This window comes from Lepisosteus platostomus, chromosome 23 (genome assembly GCF_059453375.1).
Source record: "Lepisosteus platostomus isolate fLepPlt1 chromosome 23, fLepPlt1.hap1, whole genome shotgun sequence".
Lineage (NCBI taxonomy): Eukaryota > Metazoa > Chordata > Actinopteri > Semionotiformes > Lepisosteidae > Lepisosteus > Lepisosteus platostomus.
This window is the reverse complement of record NC_142633.1, coordinates 7687265-7705025: the sequence shown is the minus strand read 5'-3', so window position 1 is coordinate 7705025 and position 17761 is coordinate 7687265. Positions and strand designations below refer to the sequence as shown.

The 17761-nt window shown below is 41.0% G+C and overlaps 2 protein-coding genes across 4 annotated transcripts in view; both read left to right on the top strand.

The window, feature by feature from the left end:
• Positions 1-10097, top strand: part of pusl1 (pseudouridine synthase like 1) — a 56556-nt gene extending 46459 nt beyond the window's left edge. For all 3 annotated transcript variants that reach the window (XM_088616947.1, XM_088616946.1, XM_088616944.1), the window contains exons 6-8: positions 6222-6276; positions 9151-9313; positions 9854-10097. In XM_088616947.1, the coding sequence (XP_088473073.1) occupies positions 6222-6276; positions 9151-9313; positions 9854-9894 (259 nt within the window). In that variant the 3' untranslated portion in view covers positions 9895-10097. The remainder of the gene's footprint in view (positions 1-6221; positions 6277-9150; positions 9314-9853) is intronic.
• A 1192-nt stretch (positions 10098-11289) lies between these two features.
• On the top strand, positions 11290-17308 carry LOC148641968 (lysophosphatidic acid receptor 6). The gene is made up of 2 exons (XM_088616943.1): positions 11290-13660; positions 15598-17308. The coding sequence occupies exon 2, from the start codon at positions 15758-15760 to the stop codon at positions 16706-16708; it is 951 nt and encodes a 316-aa protein (XP_088473069.1). The 5' UTR covers positions 11290-13660; positions 15598-15757; the 3' UTR covers positions 16709-17308.
• The last annotated feature ends 453 nt before the right edge of the window (positions 17309-17761 follow it).

Genomic DNA, 17761 nt, shown 5'->3' with positions numbered 1-17761 from the left:
GCTGCGTCTCTGAGTCCTACAGCACATGCAGAGCCAGCCCAGTCACCTGGATGGATGTTGCCCATGGGCTGCCACTGCCTCAGTAGAGCAACTTAGAGCTCTGTGGACCTAAAAGCTCTGTTCGTCTGTGTGACGTACCCTTCTGTGCATCTGAGCCCATCCAAACTCACAATGGAAACGCTGTGCAGTGGAGGGCACCTTCAGAGATTTTGAGAGAACAAAAATCTAATTTGAGAGTCCCAAGTAGATCACCGCGATCTTGTAGACAATACACCATAGAAATGTAGTAAAACTGCTAAAAAAAGTACGAATTCTTATGGTTTTGCACCAAATAAAAGGGCACAGCCTGGCATCCCAAAGTTACGACTGATGTGGCCAAACCCACTCCTCAGACCCATGTGACAATGTGTATTTTCAACCAATTAACAGTGCTGTAATTGATTAACTAATAAACACCTAAAACTCTGAACTCCCTGGGCCTTTAAATTGTGGTTCCCCCTTCATTCATACTGTAGAGTGCTCTCTTCATTCTATAATTTTCTCAACTTGTCCATTATACCATTTAGGTGAGAGTTTCCTAGACTTTAGCTTCAGACTTTAGGATTGAATCCATTTTGACCTTTTAACTTAGAGATTTTGCAGTACAACACGCCATCTGTTGCAGATTTGCCTGTTTGCAGTCTCATGGTCTGCTATTCTGTAGTTGTCAACTCTAATTAAAAACTTAACCTTCTGAAATTGACACTTATAATTACTGTATTGTGGCCACAATTCCCCAGTGGTTTTATCATATTTAATCCCTTTATTTCATCCTAGCTATTTGAAAATACTATTTATTAAGAACACTCCCCAAAGGAGGTACCTTAATAAACAGGATTAAAAAGTAATCATTCATATTTCAACCATATCCACTAGCATTTGTACTCCACCTTCACGATATCAGAATTTCCTAAAGATACATATTAAATTAAGAATTGTATGGTCAGCTAATTGCACCCGTATTTTAATTTTGTGATCTAAATCTTCCACAGCTTATTAAACCATTCATTATTTTCCTTCTAATTACCCCCCATAAATTCTAACGAAAAAGAAGCTTGTGGCTTACTACACCCCAGCAACACTATCTATCAAGCCTGCTTTTCAAAAATAAAACTTGTACCCATTAATGTTTCAGTTGTTCCTATAATGTTAGACTTTCCTGTTAATGCAGTGACCTTGAGTTCTTTCCTTTTATTCCTCATGGTAGCTTTCACAAGTGGGCTTGCGAGATATGTTATTTGTGTTTAGTGTTGCCCGGAGGATTCTTGATTCCTCCAAGTCTGATCTGTTGTGAGCTGTTGTGAGCTCCCTGCACCCTGGTTCCTTATTTTACATCCTTAGCTACTCTAAGAGTATGCTTCCGAGGTACAGCTCTTCCCTTCGGTTTCAGATGAAACCTGTTCCGCTTGTACAGGTCCCATTTGGTCCAGCAGGACACATATAGGACTCATAAACGCCTCTCTCCTGTAGCCAGGTGTTAAATCTCCATATTTCTCTTGCTTCCCTTGGCTTGCGCAGATCGCCACAGACATTCTGCCCCCGAGCTTATGGGCTAAATCCAGAAAGTTGTCTTGCAGAATCTCTGACTCAACGTTTTCTGTGTCATTTATTCCTACGTGGACCATAGCGATTAGATCCACCCACAGGCCCTGGCTAGCAGCCTGTCTGGGCACCAGGCAGGCTGCACAGTGTCCGAGACACCCTTGTGCACCCTGTGTTGATTGTGTTAGGCTGCGGTTCTTGAGGGTTTTTGGGGAATAACAAGCCGAGCACAAGCGCAGGTTCACAGAGGAGCCTCAGGTGTTTTGGGAAGGCCTGGTGGGAACGAGGCTTAACGAGAGACGATGAAGGAATAATGCAGGCTGATAGAGCATGGAGCTGTCTGAATTATTATGGAGCAGAAAAAAGGCCGCCTTGATGCAGCGGAGAGGCTGGCTTGATTACCACTGTACCGGGAAAAGGCTGCACGGCAGGGAAGCTGGCTGGAAAGAAGCTGTCTGAACAACGAGAAGGCTTCCAGCTTAATGGGACTGTCTGGAAATGGCAGCAGAGAAGGCTGGGGAGTCAGAGCTTTGGAGAGCCCAAAAGAAAAAGGGTAGAAAAACGAATGAGCCGAGAAAAAATGCGGCGAGGGCAGAATGACCCCGCGGATTCACTGCTCGTGATTCAAGGGAAAAAAGGTGTATGGTGGGAGAGCATTTCAGTCCTGCAAAGCTTAGCACTGAACACTTAGCTCAATGTTGGATAAGCAGGGGGAAAAGCCTTTTTGCCTGATTGAGGTTAGGGGGATTCGCCTGCTGAAAAAATGAGGGACCTTTGGGAGATGAATCCTGAGCGAGTTCTCCCGAGGTCGGAAGGAGGCTGAGGGTCTGCAAATGTACTGGTTGCCCAAGGCAACATCTGGGCACAGATTACACTCCTGGGTCTCCCACTATCACCACTTCACTGATATTTGTGGTCTCTGAGTGCCCGGGAGATTCGCTGTCCCAGTTCCCTACTTGAGGTCAGGCTGAAGCTGTCTCTGCCTCTGTGGTCTGAAGTCATCCCTAATGCTGCTCATGGAGTTAACACAGCCCTCTAAAGGGCTTTACTTCATGTATGTATTTATTATTCATTTTCACAGGGCACCTCCCACCCATGTAGTAATGTAGTCCTTCATTTCTGGGCTCTGACTTCAAAAAACTATAAATGCTGGGTTTTAGTCTTAAATATTTAGGAGAGCTATCATGCTTTTTCAATGGACTAGTGGGAAAAGTGGGTTAATCCTGTCCCCCCCCCCCCCACACACCCCACCCCCACCCTGGAGCACAAACATCTGCAACGCTTTTAATAAAATGATTCATCTATTCCCAAAGAACTGCAGTAAAGGGATTGTCCTCCATCCTGTGTTCTGGGATGCCCAGTAGGCACATGATTCTGTGGGCTGCAGTTTCAGCATGTGAAGAAACGGCCTGTTTAGACACTCTCCGTTTCAAATCCCCTGCTCTGATGAAAGAAAGGGAAACACACTTTTTAATTAGCCTCCGATGGCGTAGGCTTATCCTACTTGACTTTGAGCCTTTTCCTTGACAGACTGTAGGCTGGTAAGGGGAGTTAATTAAGGATTTTATACAGAAGTTTCTCCTTTTCTGTGAGATGGTGGGCAACACTGTAATCTTTCCAATGGTTGTTTGAAATTTTGCATCGATCTTGCTTTGGAGGTTTGTGGACAGACACTTTAGTAGTATTTAGTAATTAGTTGTATGCTATTTGTGATAGGGCATAGGGGTGGCACCCCCATTGGTTAGCATTGCTGTCTCACTGGGGACATGAATTCAATTCTGGATCTGGGGAACTATCTGTGTGGAGTTTGTATGTTCTCCCTGTGTTTCTGTGGGTTTCTTCCAGGCCCTCCGGTTTCCCCCCCCACAGTCCAAAGCCATACTGGAAGGCTGTGGCTTCTGGGAAAATTCTGGCCCTGTTGTGAGTGTGTGTGTGTGTCTGCGTCTGCCCTAGACCAGTAGACCCTGCCTTGTGCCTGTTGCTTACCAGGACAGACTCCTGCTCCTCCTCAGTGCTGAATTGCGATGAAGCTGTTAGAAAATGGATTGATGATTTAATTTGGGATGCTCCAGCGTGAATAGGCATAGTCAACTCACAGGTATGTGCTCTTTTTACACTCTTGATACACTCTGGACTGTTAAAATGAACAGAGGTATTCTGACAGCTTTTACAGTTCTCCAACCCATATAAAGACCTACAATGTTCTATTTTTCCACTAATGCCAGACCATTGTCTGGACATCTCAATAGGTTAAGCATTGTAATGGTAATCCACTTTCATCTCTGAATTGCACAAAAAATATTGGCTTTAGAGATGGAGGGGATTAATTAGTATTCAGTCCATAAGCTTTCTCTACAAAGCTGGAATTCACTAGAGGAATTAGAGTGTTTAATTTAATATCAAGATGTTATTTGATGAGAACTTTAATCGTGTGAAAAAGTACAGAATCCTTTTAAAACAATGACTGTTATGGCTCATATACGACCATTATGTATTACCATGATTGAGTTCAATCAAATTAATGTAGGTGTTTTTAATGTTTCATATATCTAGACAGCATTATGTAATGCCTTGTTTTTAATAATCTACAGTACTACTGAAGCTACGTAAAAACCAAAAAGCAGAGCGAGAACAACACTAAGATCATTAAGAATACAAACAGCTCGGACAATTTCACACGTTCCATCTTGATTGATTCATTTTTTGGCACATAGATATAATGGAATTGCATCATTTATCTTTTGAAATGTCCTTGAAAAATCAAAATTCAAAGCATGTTATGTCAATGTTTTCACATACCCCTAAATTCTTTATTGTACTCTCTTTTGCCAGTGATGTATTACAAAATATTTAATAAATAGGGAATTCCAAATGCCATCATAGTTAAGGAATAGTTAAGGAATTCTGATGAGATGGAAGTGGAGCTGTGCTTATCCTTTAGAGAGGCCTACATACATTTTCCCCCTTGTTTTAGTCCAAAATTAAGTGCTTAGTGAGGCATAGACTGGTTAGTACCTTAATGAAAGACCAATAAGGAAATGTGAATTGGCTCTAAAAATGTAACTGTAGGAATGAAAGTATTGCATTTCTCCACGAGAAACAGTATACTGTATAAGTGATCTAATGATGAAAAAGGGTCTACTGCTACAAAAAAAACTAGATCAAAATGCTCTCAGATACCGATATAAAACAACCGCATGAATATACTAAGCTCATTTTATACAATGATTAATGGTGATACCTATTGAGCCATTCCAGAACTCTGCTTTATAAGACACTTTGTGCTACTGTGATACCAAGCATTTCGGTGTGACATAATACTCTAAGCAAGACCTCAATACAATAGAACTAAACCCAGCACACAGGTTGTGATTCTGATTAAATTTCAGGGGATTTTATTTGAACTTGTTGACCTTCATTTAGAATTGCAGAGACTAGCCTTGTTGGCTGTAGGCTTGTAGGCTGATGTATTTCAGTAGGAAAACACGAGAGAAAATACAAAATGTATCTCTTTGGAAAGACCTGCAGTAATTGCCTTTTAAAATTAAGTGGAACTACTGTTTCTTCTGTTTTCTACAATACATAGCTGTGTTACTGGCAAATTTTTCAGGACATTTCTTTGGTTCAGCCATCAACAGAGTGCTGCATATCTGGGAGCCAGTGAAAATTGTAAAAATTCAATGAGTAGCAATGAATTATATCACAATGAGTAGTTGTGTACATAATTAGTTCTGTACTTTTTCTTTGGCTAAAAAAATTAGTCTATGCCTCACTAAGCACATGTGTTCGATTGGCGAACACATTTAGCAATGCCCCTCGGACAATGACATGTCATTGTTTACATGTCTGCATTGTTAACATTCAATCTGTTTACTTGTTTACTTGCACATTGTCTACTGTTTGTTTGTATATTGTCTTGGTGCACTGTCTGCACTTTGTGTTTTAACAATCGAGAGACTTTCTGTAAGTAAGAATTCCATTGTACCAGTACATGTACCAGTTACATATAGCAATAAAGCTCAAGTTCAAGTAAACTTTACAATTGAAAAAATGTGGGGAGATTAATTTTGGTAGAAGTAGTTCAGGTGGGGAGCTGCGTTAGCATGCATAGGCTGCAAAGAAACATGTGAACATGCTGAAAAGAGAAGAAGGAAACACCATGAAGAAGGCTCCAGAGCCGAAACATTGTGTTTCCTTTCTTCTCTTGTCAGCATGGAATAACTTGTTCCTTAATTTCGCTATGCCACAGGTTAAGCACACATAATCTTTTCAAATAACCAACGCTAATGATCACAGGTAAACTCCAGATTTAACGTCTCATCAGACTCCTGTTATTGCATTTAGCCCTGTAACCACTGCAGGGCAATGGTTTGGAATCTGTGGCTCAAGGGTGAAGAGCATCACCTGCTGGCCATCCAGTATAGCAACAACATGACGTGCCTTTGGGATCTCACAATTAGTTGCATGCAGACATGCAGTTTTGTTCATGAGATCTAACTGTATTTTAGTGTGCCTGCAGGAGACATGTTAAATGTATTCTCTTGTTCCCTAATATACAGAAAATGTCATATTTAAAATAAGAAAAAAGTCATATCTAGGCAAACAATAACTCTATTAAATAACGCATTTTTATTTTTTAGGAATATGCAGTACTGGGACCTCACTTTCAAAAGTAAATCATTCTTATATAAACAGGTAAGTCCTCTTATGTTTTCTTAATTGTGACAGTTATCGTAAACCTGCCTGGTTTTTCCACATAAACAGGTGTAGCGAGAGCCCTCTAGTGATTAGCTGAAAAAAGTACATCAGTGAAGAATGATGCCACGTGACTCATTTCATTTTTACATGTCTGAGCAAACGAAATGCTCAAAGACAGTGAGAACACTGGGGAAGTCTACTTACAAACCGAGTATGAGTCAGCTGAAACAGTACGTTACCTTCTTAAAAGAGAATTCTAGAGAATGCCCCTACCTAGGTTGTGTGTAGTACACTGCCCTAGCAAATGAAAAGGAGTACCTGTGTCTACTGTGCTCTATTACATTGAACGTATATTAGACATACAACTCATGCCTTTGTAGTAATACTTCATTGCATTTCGAGATACATTGAAAAGTTCTTGGGTTGTATGACATGACGTCGATGAGTTTACTGGATCGGCTGTGGATTGGTGGATGTCTTTTTGCTTTTTGGCTGTGGATTCGTATAGATGTCTTTTTGCTCTTTGTCTGAATGCCCTGAGACTTTACTGACTTATATTGGGGCTCAGTTTACTGCAAGGGTGTATGCATTTTTTGTGTGTGATGTCATCTTCCTAAAACATGTGTGAGTCTGTAAAGCACTTCAGTAGAAGACTGACAGGAAATGGCTCTGCAAAATAATAACTAGCAGCATTTAAAATAATAATGAAAACAAGCCCTGTTGCTTCACCCGCTTAGCTGTGCTCTGCACACAGGAGTTTTAGTTTTTCTATAGCATGAATGACTGAAACAGGGAAAGTAGCAAAAAAAAAGTCCCTTAGAACTCTACAAGGTGGTAACATCTGAGTAACCCAGGGAAACTGCCACCTTATAGGCATGATCATCAACAAATGCCTTTTTTCTAGGTACATACTTTTCAGTTGCCAAACTTATGAAGTAGAGACCAAGGTGGCTGAAACTGCAATATGAAAATATCCAGTAGGGGGAAGCATTTCCCCCAGGAAAAACACAGATTCCAGAATTGTAGATTCTAGGTGGAGTAATGCAAGTATTAATTAGATAAATATTTTTGTATCCTGGTCAAAGTACTTGAAAGGCAGCTCCTTTGAGCCATCATTGCTTACTGAGCACAAGTATCAGATTTGTTCTTTTAAGTATACACTGATGTGAACTGTAGACTGAGAGCAGAATTATTTTGTATTTTGTTGACTGCTCACCCATGTGCCAATACTAAAGCCAGGTAGCACTCAAGACTCAACCTGGATCATGTTGACTCTAATCTCTTTACAAGAGAGACCCTATTGAACTTGACTAGTGACCCAACAGCCATCTGTCCAGCACTTGTGAAGCAACTCATTACAGATCTAAGATTTCCCAACTATTCTATGCTCACTTAATCTCACAGGCCCATTAACAAGCTCACTTTAAAACCGAGAACTTCCACTTTACCACTCTCTCCCTCACATCCTCTCATTTCATACTAGCATATAGACACAGACTGCTACCTTTCTCTCCCAACTGCTCTTATAAACCTCACAGCAAGCCCAGAGGCGTGACCAATCTCGCACGAGTCAGGCTAGCTCTCTGCCCTCATGTGGAATGTCACTCCACCTGAGTGCTAATTACTCATAAAGAGCAGCTGTGATTAATTCAGCAGGTTCAGCCATGCTGACCCCCATCAGTGCCTGTTTGCAATCCTGTAGCATGAATGATGACAGCACCCTGTCCCGTGTCTTGCTAAATATCTTGAATGTCCCACATATGATCATGTGGCAGAATAAACTAATCTCAGTTAAATACCCCCACCTGTTATCTGTCTCAGTTCTGATTTTAGAAACCACTTAGTTGGGACGGCTGATCTGATCATCAGGTGGTTTCTGATTGTCTTCATTGTGTCTTTTCTAAATCTGCTTTTAGGAAGATCTAGAAAGTCTGGCAATACATTATTTGACAATTAAATGAGTCAGCACACTTGTAGGTTATATAAACTGAGTTTTTTTTCTTTAAAGGGTGTGCTGTTAAAATGCAGGCATGACCTTTGTATAAATACATTACCCTCAAACCTACAGTATAATCTCATATAGTTGGAAGTGGAATGTTTTTTTTAGTTTGTATGTTTAAACATTGAATGTTTAGATTTTTATTTTTAATCACTCGACTTTACTTTCTAAAAAAAAGATTCATTTATCACTTTGTTCTGGGCAGGTTGTAATGAAAGATTCTGAATATTTACCAAAATAATAATCTTAGTTTTTAGCGAGGTAGCATTAGTGCCTCACAGCGCTGGGGCTCTGGGTTCAATTCTGGACCTGGGGTGCTGTCTGTGTGGAGTTTGTATGTTCTCCCTGTGTTCACACGGGTTTCCTCTGGGTGCTCTGACTTCCTCCCACAGTCCAAAAATGAAGTGGTAGATTAATTGGGAGAATTGGCCCAAGGTGGGAGGGAGTGTATGTGTCTGGACTGTCATCCTATCCAGAGTGAACCCTTCAGCTTGTTGCTTGCTGGGATAACCTCTGGCTCTCCAGTGGCCCCAGTTACAAAATGGATGGATGGATGGTTTTAAGTAGTATGTTTAGACAAGCTGTCCTGCAAATTATCACTGTATCAATTTGGCATCTTGTTAAAATTTTAGCTGTGCTTATATGCAAAGCTGCAATTTAATGTGCTGTAGATATCAAATATAGAACAATTAACTCCATATAACAATTACAGTCATAAAACAAATAACCGATACAACCATGTATTTGTTGTTTGTTGGTATACATTTTCTGGATTTGAACTACAACAATTTGAAATGGTCAGGAGCTGCAAAGCCATCTTTAAAGGCTCGGATAACACTTCCTGCTGACACTATTCCCATGTTGTGTTGAAGGTACGGAGGATGACAGGAGCTTTGGTGGCAGTTGGCCAGGGTAGGCTCACTCTGCCTCGGCTACAGGAGCTACTAGAGGCCCAGGACTCTTTGGCCTTTCCACGGAATATGTCTGCACCTCCACGAGGTCTTTTCTTGAAGGAAGTGGAGTATGATGACTCAGGTACAGTAAATAAAGACAAGATTATAAAAGCATTCATCAAGAAGGGCGTGTCAAATCTGGTTGTTTAATGGCGGCAGCAGTATTTACAAGCAAATCCTTTCCCCAGAGGAAGTAGATATTGGTGTTGACATTTGGTTAATTAATTAAACATACTCTGCTTGGCAGGTCTTTTGACCTCTGAGGTGGATCCTGGTATTATATTACCTCTTGACTAATAAACCCACTGCCCCAAGTATGAGTGGAAGGCTGTGTGGTCTCACTGTTGATTCTATGATTATATCAGGGGAAAAAATCTCTATTTTCTTTCAGCTGAGAAAGGATAGATAGATACTTTATTGATCCCGTGAGGGAAATTGCAGATACAGAGATAGAAAGAATGAGAAGCACTACCCTGTGCATTTGCATCATGAGAAGAGGGTTAGGATTTACATGGGGCTGTAAATTCCAAAATCCACCCACATCTACACCAATTCTACCAAGGAAGAGTAATAAACCAAGTTCAAATGGGTGTGTAGCTGAGTGACTTTTTTTTCTTTGCAGAATTGCTGCCACGACCACTTGACCCAGACATTGAGGCCTGATTATTCCTTTTGAAAAGGGATGTGGTGTTGCTCTTTCTAGAGTTTCTGTTCTATAACATTGTATGAAAATAAAAAGTATAAGTTAATAAAGAACCTTCTTGTTTTTGTAAAACAAATTTCAGATGTACTTTTGTGCCTGCCTGTATATACTCGTATATACAGTACAATACATAACACGCATGAGTAAAGCACTATATTTCTTCCTTTTGTTTCAGTCCTGCTTTCTTGTCCACAGTGCAGTCCAGAATGGATAAATATCAGATGAGAAAAGACAGTGGAAAAAATGAAACGTAGATTGAAATAACAAAAATCTCAAAACAAATGAAAACCAGACTACAGTACATCTAGTTTACATAGAGGGGAAGTACAATATTTATAATTACACCCACAAACGTAGAGCCCATGATGTGTTATAAAGGTTCAGAATAATAGTGCACCGGATGACAACATGAGGTATTTCAAACCCACTATTGCACAAATGAGACTGATCACACGCGTATATATATACTATACTGAGAGGCTTTAAAAAAGTAACAAACAAGGATTGGATTGCATTTAATTGTATCTGTCACATTTTTTCATGTTTCTCAGTAAGTATATACTGTATACACACTGTACATACTGTATAAGAGCAATTATGTGCTTAAATGTGCTTTAGAGTTTAGAGAGAAATAAAACCTAGCCAGTAGATTGGTGGATGTCTTTTTGCTTTTTGGCTGTGGATTCATATAGATGTCTTTTTGCTCTTTGTCTGAATGCCCTGAGACTTTACTGACTTATATTGGAGAAATAAAAGCTAGCCAGTTGACAGTACAAATGAAAACTGAAAGTTCGGCACTCTGTAAGGATCTGAAACTGTTTTCCTCGTGATATGTGTCTGTGCTGAGAAGTAAACAAGTTCTGCACAAATCACAGGGCTGCTACTCGGTGGATGCAGTAATGAATGTTCTGATCCAATTTGCGCGTTCTGAAATGTTCAGAACCTTATCTGTGCGATTTGTAGCAGCCGCCAAAAAAAAGATAAGGTCTTGGCAATGCCTTTTTTACAGTTTCTTCATGGAGGGCCCCATTCTTTGTGCTGTTTCCCTACTGTATATGGAGTGGGAAATTACAGTACCTAATTAATGTGGTTTCCAGACAAACTTTGTCACCAGTTTATGCAGCTACTGTAGATAATGAAGTGGAAAAACTCATCATCTTAAAGGTTACAGCATACCTACCTGGCATTTCAGACCATCTTCATTTTATCAGGAGCACAGAGCACCAGCAGCTACTCCAGCTGTGCTATTGTGTTGCTAATTATGACAGGGCTGTAGTCCAGAACCTAAACCCAATCCCTGCTGTTGTCTCCACAGATTATTTCTGCTTGATGAGAAGATAGTCACTTCCATACAAGAGGTGCTGATGTAAAGTTTGTGGGGTTTAAGCCTCCGTTAAAAAGGGAGCTGAAAGGGTATTTTTATATTTAGGGGTTAGAAAGAATCAGCATTGATGAGTGCATTTCAAACCACAATGAAAGTAAAAAAATACACAGTAACTTGTAAAACCTCCAATTTACATCACACAACAGACTAAAGTTCCAAGTATTCTGCGATTCAGGCAACAAAACATCCGGTGAGGTGAAGTGGCCCTGTTACATTGTAAACAAGCAGGCTTGTGAAAACACCTCTTTTAATCCAATAGAAATATTGCTCTCGATATCGAGAGCAAAAAAACTTTGCTGACAAATACAACTCAGGTGAGTAGCTGCGTCAGGATGCGTGGCTGCAAAGGAACAACAACCGAAACGTTGCGTTTTCTTTCTTCTCTTTTCAGCATGGAATAAACCTGTTAACTTGTTATTTGTGAATTCTGCATGCAGATCACGTTGGAACATTTCTGTGGCGAAGTGTCTGTTGCACAGCCTGTACTTATTCGCTCGTATGTCACAGTACACTAGTCATCACAGGGACTAGTGAGCAGGAAGGGCCGTTTCCCGTCGCAATTCGCACGAACTCTCCCTCTTTCCCGTGCCGAGACCAGGGGATTCCAACAACACAGCGACCTACAGTACTTTCACGAAGTGCACGATTCCGTGCTTAATTTGAAATCTGTTCATTTTGTTTACCGCAGGAGAAAATGAACTTATCTTGTTACAGCGATTTAATAACCAGTCTGCGAAACTGGGACTGCAGTTCCTCTTTAAAACAGAAGTCGTCCCACTTTACAAAACCATCTATAAGGGAGTGAAACGTTTGATATTGAGGGTAAAATAGCAGATAGTTGGCCTTTGCTGGCACACCAGTGCTGTTAGCTGTAGGCCCACTCGAATGAAATGTCCCAAAATTAGAGTTAACTGTCAAAACAGCTCCTGAACAGCTGTTAGTAGCATACTCTTAGTATTGACAATGAACAAAATAAAATGGCAGTTAGATGATGATCTTAGGTTATAGAGGATCTGCATATTAATACATATTCTTCCTATATTGGCACTAGAACTACACTTCTATGAATTGGCTTCATTACTCTGCTCTCCTCCCCACTGAGAGCTGGTGTATGGTGAGCGTTCTGGCGCACTATGGCTGCCGTCGCATCATCCAGGTGGGGCTGCACACTGGTGGTGGTGGAGGGGAGACCCCATTACCTGTAAAGCGCTTTGAGTGGAGTGTCCAGAAAAGCACTATATAAATGTAAGCAATTATAATTATTATAATCACTTACAAGTTTTTGAGCAGGAGTAGTTTGTGGTACAGGCAAGATTTTGCAAACCCTATGATAACTCCAACATCAGCTGGTAGCAATCTTTTGGGTGCGAATCTGAAACTGGTTTTGTTAATGATTCATATCTGCCCAGTTTCAATTGGTAAAAAGCTTTTTTACGAAGAAGATCTCATTAAAAAAAAAATATATGTTTGTCAGGCTAACAGTGTGATTGACACAGGACCACAGTGTTGGTTGCAAGTTAAATGGCTTATCTGTCCAGTATGTAGCTGCCTATCCGGTTTTCATTCAAGGCCAGCTTCTAAAATGGAATCAAGCCAAAAATCGTTACAATCAATATCAATTTCCTTTAAATCCTTACAGTCACTTCCAAGCTTGGAGGCCTAAATCATAGTACTGTAGTATTAAATGAGAAAGTCTGTCTCATTAACAGCATCAAAGAACACTTCCATTTATTAATAACAAAGTACAGTACGCTTACTACAGTACATGACTGAGCCCATTGGTAAGGGTGGGTTGTTATTTAAGTAATTAAATCTGATTCTGATTGCACCAGATTCACCTCACAGTCGCACCCCCCTGCGGTGCTCTGTTAGCTCAGCGAGGTCTGCAAAGGTGAAGGTAGGAGTGATTGACTAAGACAGTTTCTTCCATTACAGTCAAAACGGTTTCCGAAGTGCAAAAGACACTTACGGTCGTCCGACTGTTCTTTGATTAAGTGTCAGTTTAGAGCGTGGGTGGCCTTTATGGTAAACGAAACACATGTACAAAAAAAGACCAAACAAAAGGCAGGTAGAGTAGGTGGATGTAAATATCCCACACTTCTCTGCTGGCTTCCTGTGGTTTCGCATGTCTGCACACAAGCAGCACGGCTTCAAGGCTGAGCTCTTTCCAGAGAGGCGGTAGCAACGGGGTCTGAATGGAAGGGGAAAGTGAGAAGAAGCCAGAAGAAACGTGACCTGAGGCATTCTGGCACGGCGTTTTGTCACCGAAGTCACAGCACGGGTCTTCATCCTGTGGTCGGCCGCTAGTCGCCACGAGCCTTCGTCGATGCCATTCATCCCCTGTAAGTACCAGCGTTTAAAGACCTTATCTACAGCGCGAACACTCGAATACCAGATACCAGTCTCGGGACAGTGGCTGCAGGAACCTCGCTGTCATGTTCAAAGTTTCAAGTGGAACAAGCCAAGAGGAGCGATTCGCTCCGGGAGCTGAAGGAATTTAAACTTACTTTCTAGGTGTTAATAACCCAGTAGGAGTAACTGGTTCATACTAATGAGTAATTACATTTCTTGACAAAACTCAGACTGTTTTTGTGCTTTATTAATTGGACATCCACGTTAATGCTGTAGCTTGTTTTATATACAAATTGTCATGTGCAAATTCTGAAATTAAACCAAAATGACACTAGTAATTTAATAACACAGCTCTCCATAGGAGTGCATACAGGTCATACTAAAAATACCCCCAGGTGTGACTAGAATAGTGCTTCAGGAGACGGATACATTTTGCTATTATATATTAATATATCTCAGAAACCTGGTCATTCTTATTGAGAAAATGTATGTCTATTCATTTGTAATGAAGAATTTAAACCCAGAAATACCTTCACTCTTGCAGGCAGTATTAGTCAAGCATTTACTGTATATGCACCCCCTTCCACAAAATGATGCACAAGTTTACCTTTACGGTTTTACACACTGTTTTCAATAAGAGTGGAAAAACATTAGGGTTCAAGATCTAGAAAACAAGCCTTGTCAGCTAAAACTATAATGAAACTATTGACCGTTGGTTCAGATATATCCATTTCTCAATTTATAAAGATCTTGTTAATTAATTTTAGGTAGTACTGTACAAAGCTGGGATTTTTATGCCTGTTTTTTGCAGTATGTTGCAGGGAATATCCTTCACAACTGATTGGAAAATGTCATTCTTATACCGTACTTCCTACAACACAGTCCAATGTGTCTGCATTCTTAGTATTTGAACACAGTTTGTTATTTCCATTTATCTAGTTTACTCCTGTACTAGGTGTTCCTACTTTGACAATGCGGTGCCCCGTTACGGTAAAAAAAAGTAATATATATCTATGTCTGAATCTTAAATGCCTTTGTCCGTTAATGTTAACTTAGACTACTGGCAAAGCAAGTCAAAAACTTTCTACCAAACAGGCTGCTCTCAAATCAGGTTGTAAAAATGAAATTCAGAACAGGTTTCAGAGTTCCAGTCAAAGTCTGAACGTTTTGACAGAAAAAGAGACTCAAAACACACGAGTGTGCTTCCTGCGGAACATATCCCAGGAACACTTTATATCAGTTGCGTACATTTTCTTTAATGGGTTTCAATATTTCTATCAGTCTTGTTAGGTTGCCATTTACCATGAAGGAATATTTTGTATTTCTGTTTTATGTATGTTTTTTACATTTCATTTTTTGTTCATAAGAAGTGAAACTTTACAAAAAATAAAAAGCAAAAAGCAAAATGTTTAAATAAGTTTCTGTTTAAAAGCATCTGGACCTGGATTCAGCATAGGTCGTTACAAAGCAGTTATTCTTATCTATATGTGTAATCCAATTACTATGTAATTATATATAGCTATTATACTGATTCAGGCATTCCCCTGTCAAAGGTTAATTACATTCAAGAAATGCCAAATACAATATATTTAAGAAAAAATGATTTGGGTCACTTTTTTGTTTCTTTGTTTTTAAATCATGGAATGTTTGCACCCCTTTCAGTCTTCCCACTGATGAACAATTAAAGGAAAATAATGAGCTGAATACCTACAAGAGAGGAGGAAATCCTATAACACTCTTCAAAGGAAAGAAGCCAATCTTTCAACCTCTCCACTGTATTAATCAAACAAATATTCAAGACTTGGAGAAGCAGCACAGTGGCCCTGTACAACTGTGATACTTCCGGCTTTAGTTGTAAAAACAAGTGAGCCAAACAATCAAAGTAAACTGAGGAAAACTAATTATTTTTGTCTCTGTTCTATCTCAGGCCATTGCTTTGGAAATCCAAGAAACCGCACCAAAATAGCATTCATCTTCAATAAAGAGGCTCGATTGCCGGCAGAACCTCATAGTGCTTCTACTCTGAAATTAGACGTAATCTTGAATTTCCCTTCACCCAAGAGCCTCGGAGCTGTGAAAGCAAAGCCATGCCTGAGCCCGGAAATGTGTCGTGCAACCCAACTGCGGATTTCCAGATCTACCTCTTCCCTGTCGTCTACTCCCTGGTATTTGTGTTCGGGCTGATGGCCAATCTGGTCGCTCTCTACATATTCGTCTTCAAAATCCGCAACCGCTCCTGCTCAGATGTTTACATCATCAATCTGGCGGCGGTGGACGCCATATTCGTGTGCATCCTGCCCTGCCGGATTCACTACCACCTGAACCAGAACCGCTGGGTCTTTGGGGAGCTGGCCTGCCGCATCACCGGGACCTTGTATTTTACCAACATCTACGTCAGCATCGCGTTCCTGACCTGCATCTGCGTCGACCGCTACGTTGCGACCGTTCACCCCCACACGTACCTGAGGCTCAGGAAGACGTGGTACACCCTGCTGGTCAGTTCTTTCGTCTGGGCAGCGGCCATCACCACGATGTCCTGCCTCGTGCTGAGCGGGCCGGGGGACGTCGGCATGGGGCACAACGGCAGCTGCTTCGAGAACTTCTCCGAGGACGCCTGGGAGACCCGCATGACCGCCTACAACGTCTGCGCCCTGGTTTTCGGGTCGGTGATCCCCTTCGCCGTCATCATGGTCTGCTACCCGCTGGTGGCCCGCCGCATCGCCCGGATCAGGACGGCCACCAGCCGCCGGGCCCTGCGGGTTATCTACGCCATCCTCGCCATCGCGCTCATCTGCTTCCTTCCCCACCACGTCACGCACCTCCTGCACCTGCTGGTGAGGAGGAACGTCATCCGGGACTGCGGCCTCTCGGACGCCATCTTCAAGATGCGCCGGGTGACCATGGCCATGCTGAGCTGCAACAGCTGCCTGGACCCCATTGTCTACTACTTTTCCACCCCCAAGTGCAAGTGGAGCTTCGTCAAGTGGTTCAGGCCTTCGAGAGCGCGGAGAGTCTACACCATCTACAGAGTAGACTGACGGCTGCCTCAGCACACAGACCGCACACAGGCTGGGACCAGCTCTCCTCCTGCTGCACGGCTGGATCCGGTATTGCACCCCGATGCATGGTTCACACAGAGATGGCACCATGGCCTGCAGCCACATCTGTGTGAGTCAGAGTAACAACAAAGCGCATTCTACAGTGAAGTAACTTACACAACCTGCCTTTCTTTGCAACAGTTATGCCAAATATACCAAGATCTTTCAGGAGATCTTCAGTTACATGCAGACTTCTGTCCATTTTTGTTGTGATTTTAGCTGTGCATCCAGAGCAAATGTTAGTAGAAGCACCGAAGGACACCTGAAAACACGGAACCATCCGCTCAAATGGCACAGAACTGAATTAAATACACTGAATGAGGCCTTGTATAGTTTTCTTGCACTTGGATGAAGATCTCGGAACACGCCATGAACTGGAGGTTTGCTCTACAGTAAAAAAGCTAAAAAAATTCAACCAAGACATATTGTTCTAACTTTTCCATCATAGTGATGGTTATTTTGTTAACTACTGCATGCGTGTTCTTAATGTAGTTATCATTTGGGGATCCCTTAAAAAAAATAAAAAAGCAGCAGGTAAAATTATTGTCAGAAATGTTCTATTATTTCCATACATCTGTATTAATAATATTATAATTTCCATACACTACACTGTTATAACCAGACAATTTTAAATTAAGAGGAGAGAACTATTGTAACAGTTACCCTCAACAGAATCCTCTAATTTGGTGCAGTTGAATTAAATGTTAAAATATTCTTAAATCCATATCGTCAGACATTTTATAGGTTTGTGTATACATAGATTTATTAACATTATTAATGTTTCATACATTAAATCTGAACAACAGCCTTTAATTTTCACTTTTTTATCTCCCTAAGTTTCTATATACAGTAGATTTGGACTATTTGGGTGTATAATATTAGATTTTAGATATTTTTATGATATATTGCCCTAAAACCAATAACGTGGTCTCTTTTTCAAAAAGAACTGTGTTATGGGTTTCTGTCCAAATTAATTCAAGCACACATCAAGAT

Excerpts from the sequence above, each read along its gene's own strand:
- LOC148641968 (XM_088616943.1), top strand. The coding sequence starts at position 15,758 with ATGCCTGAGCCCGGAAATGTGTCGTGCAACCCAACTGCGGATTTCCAG.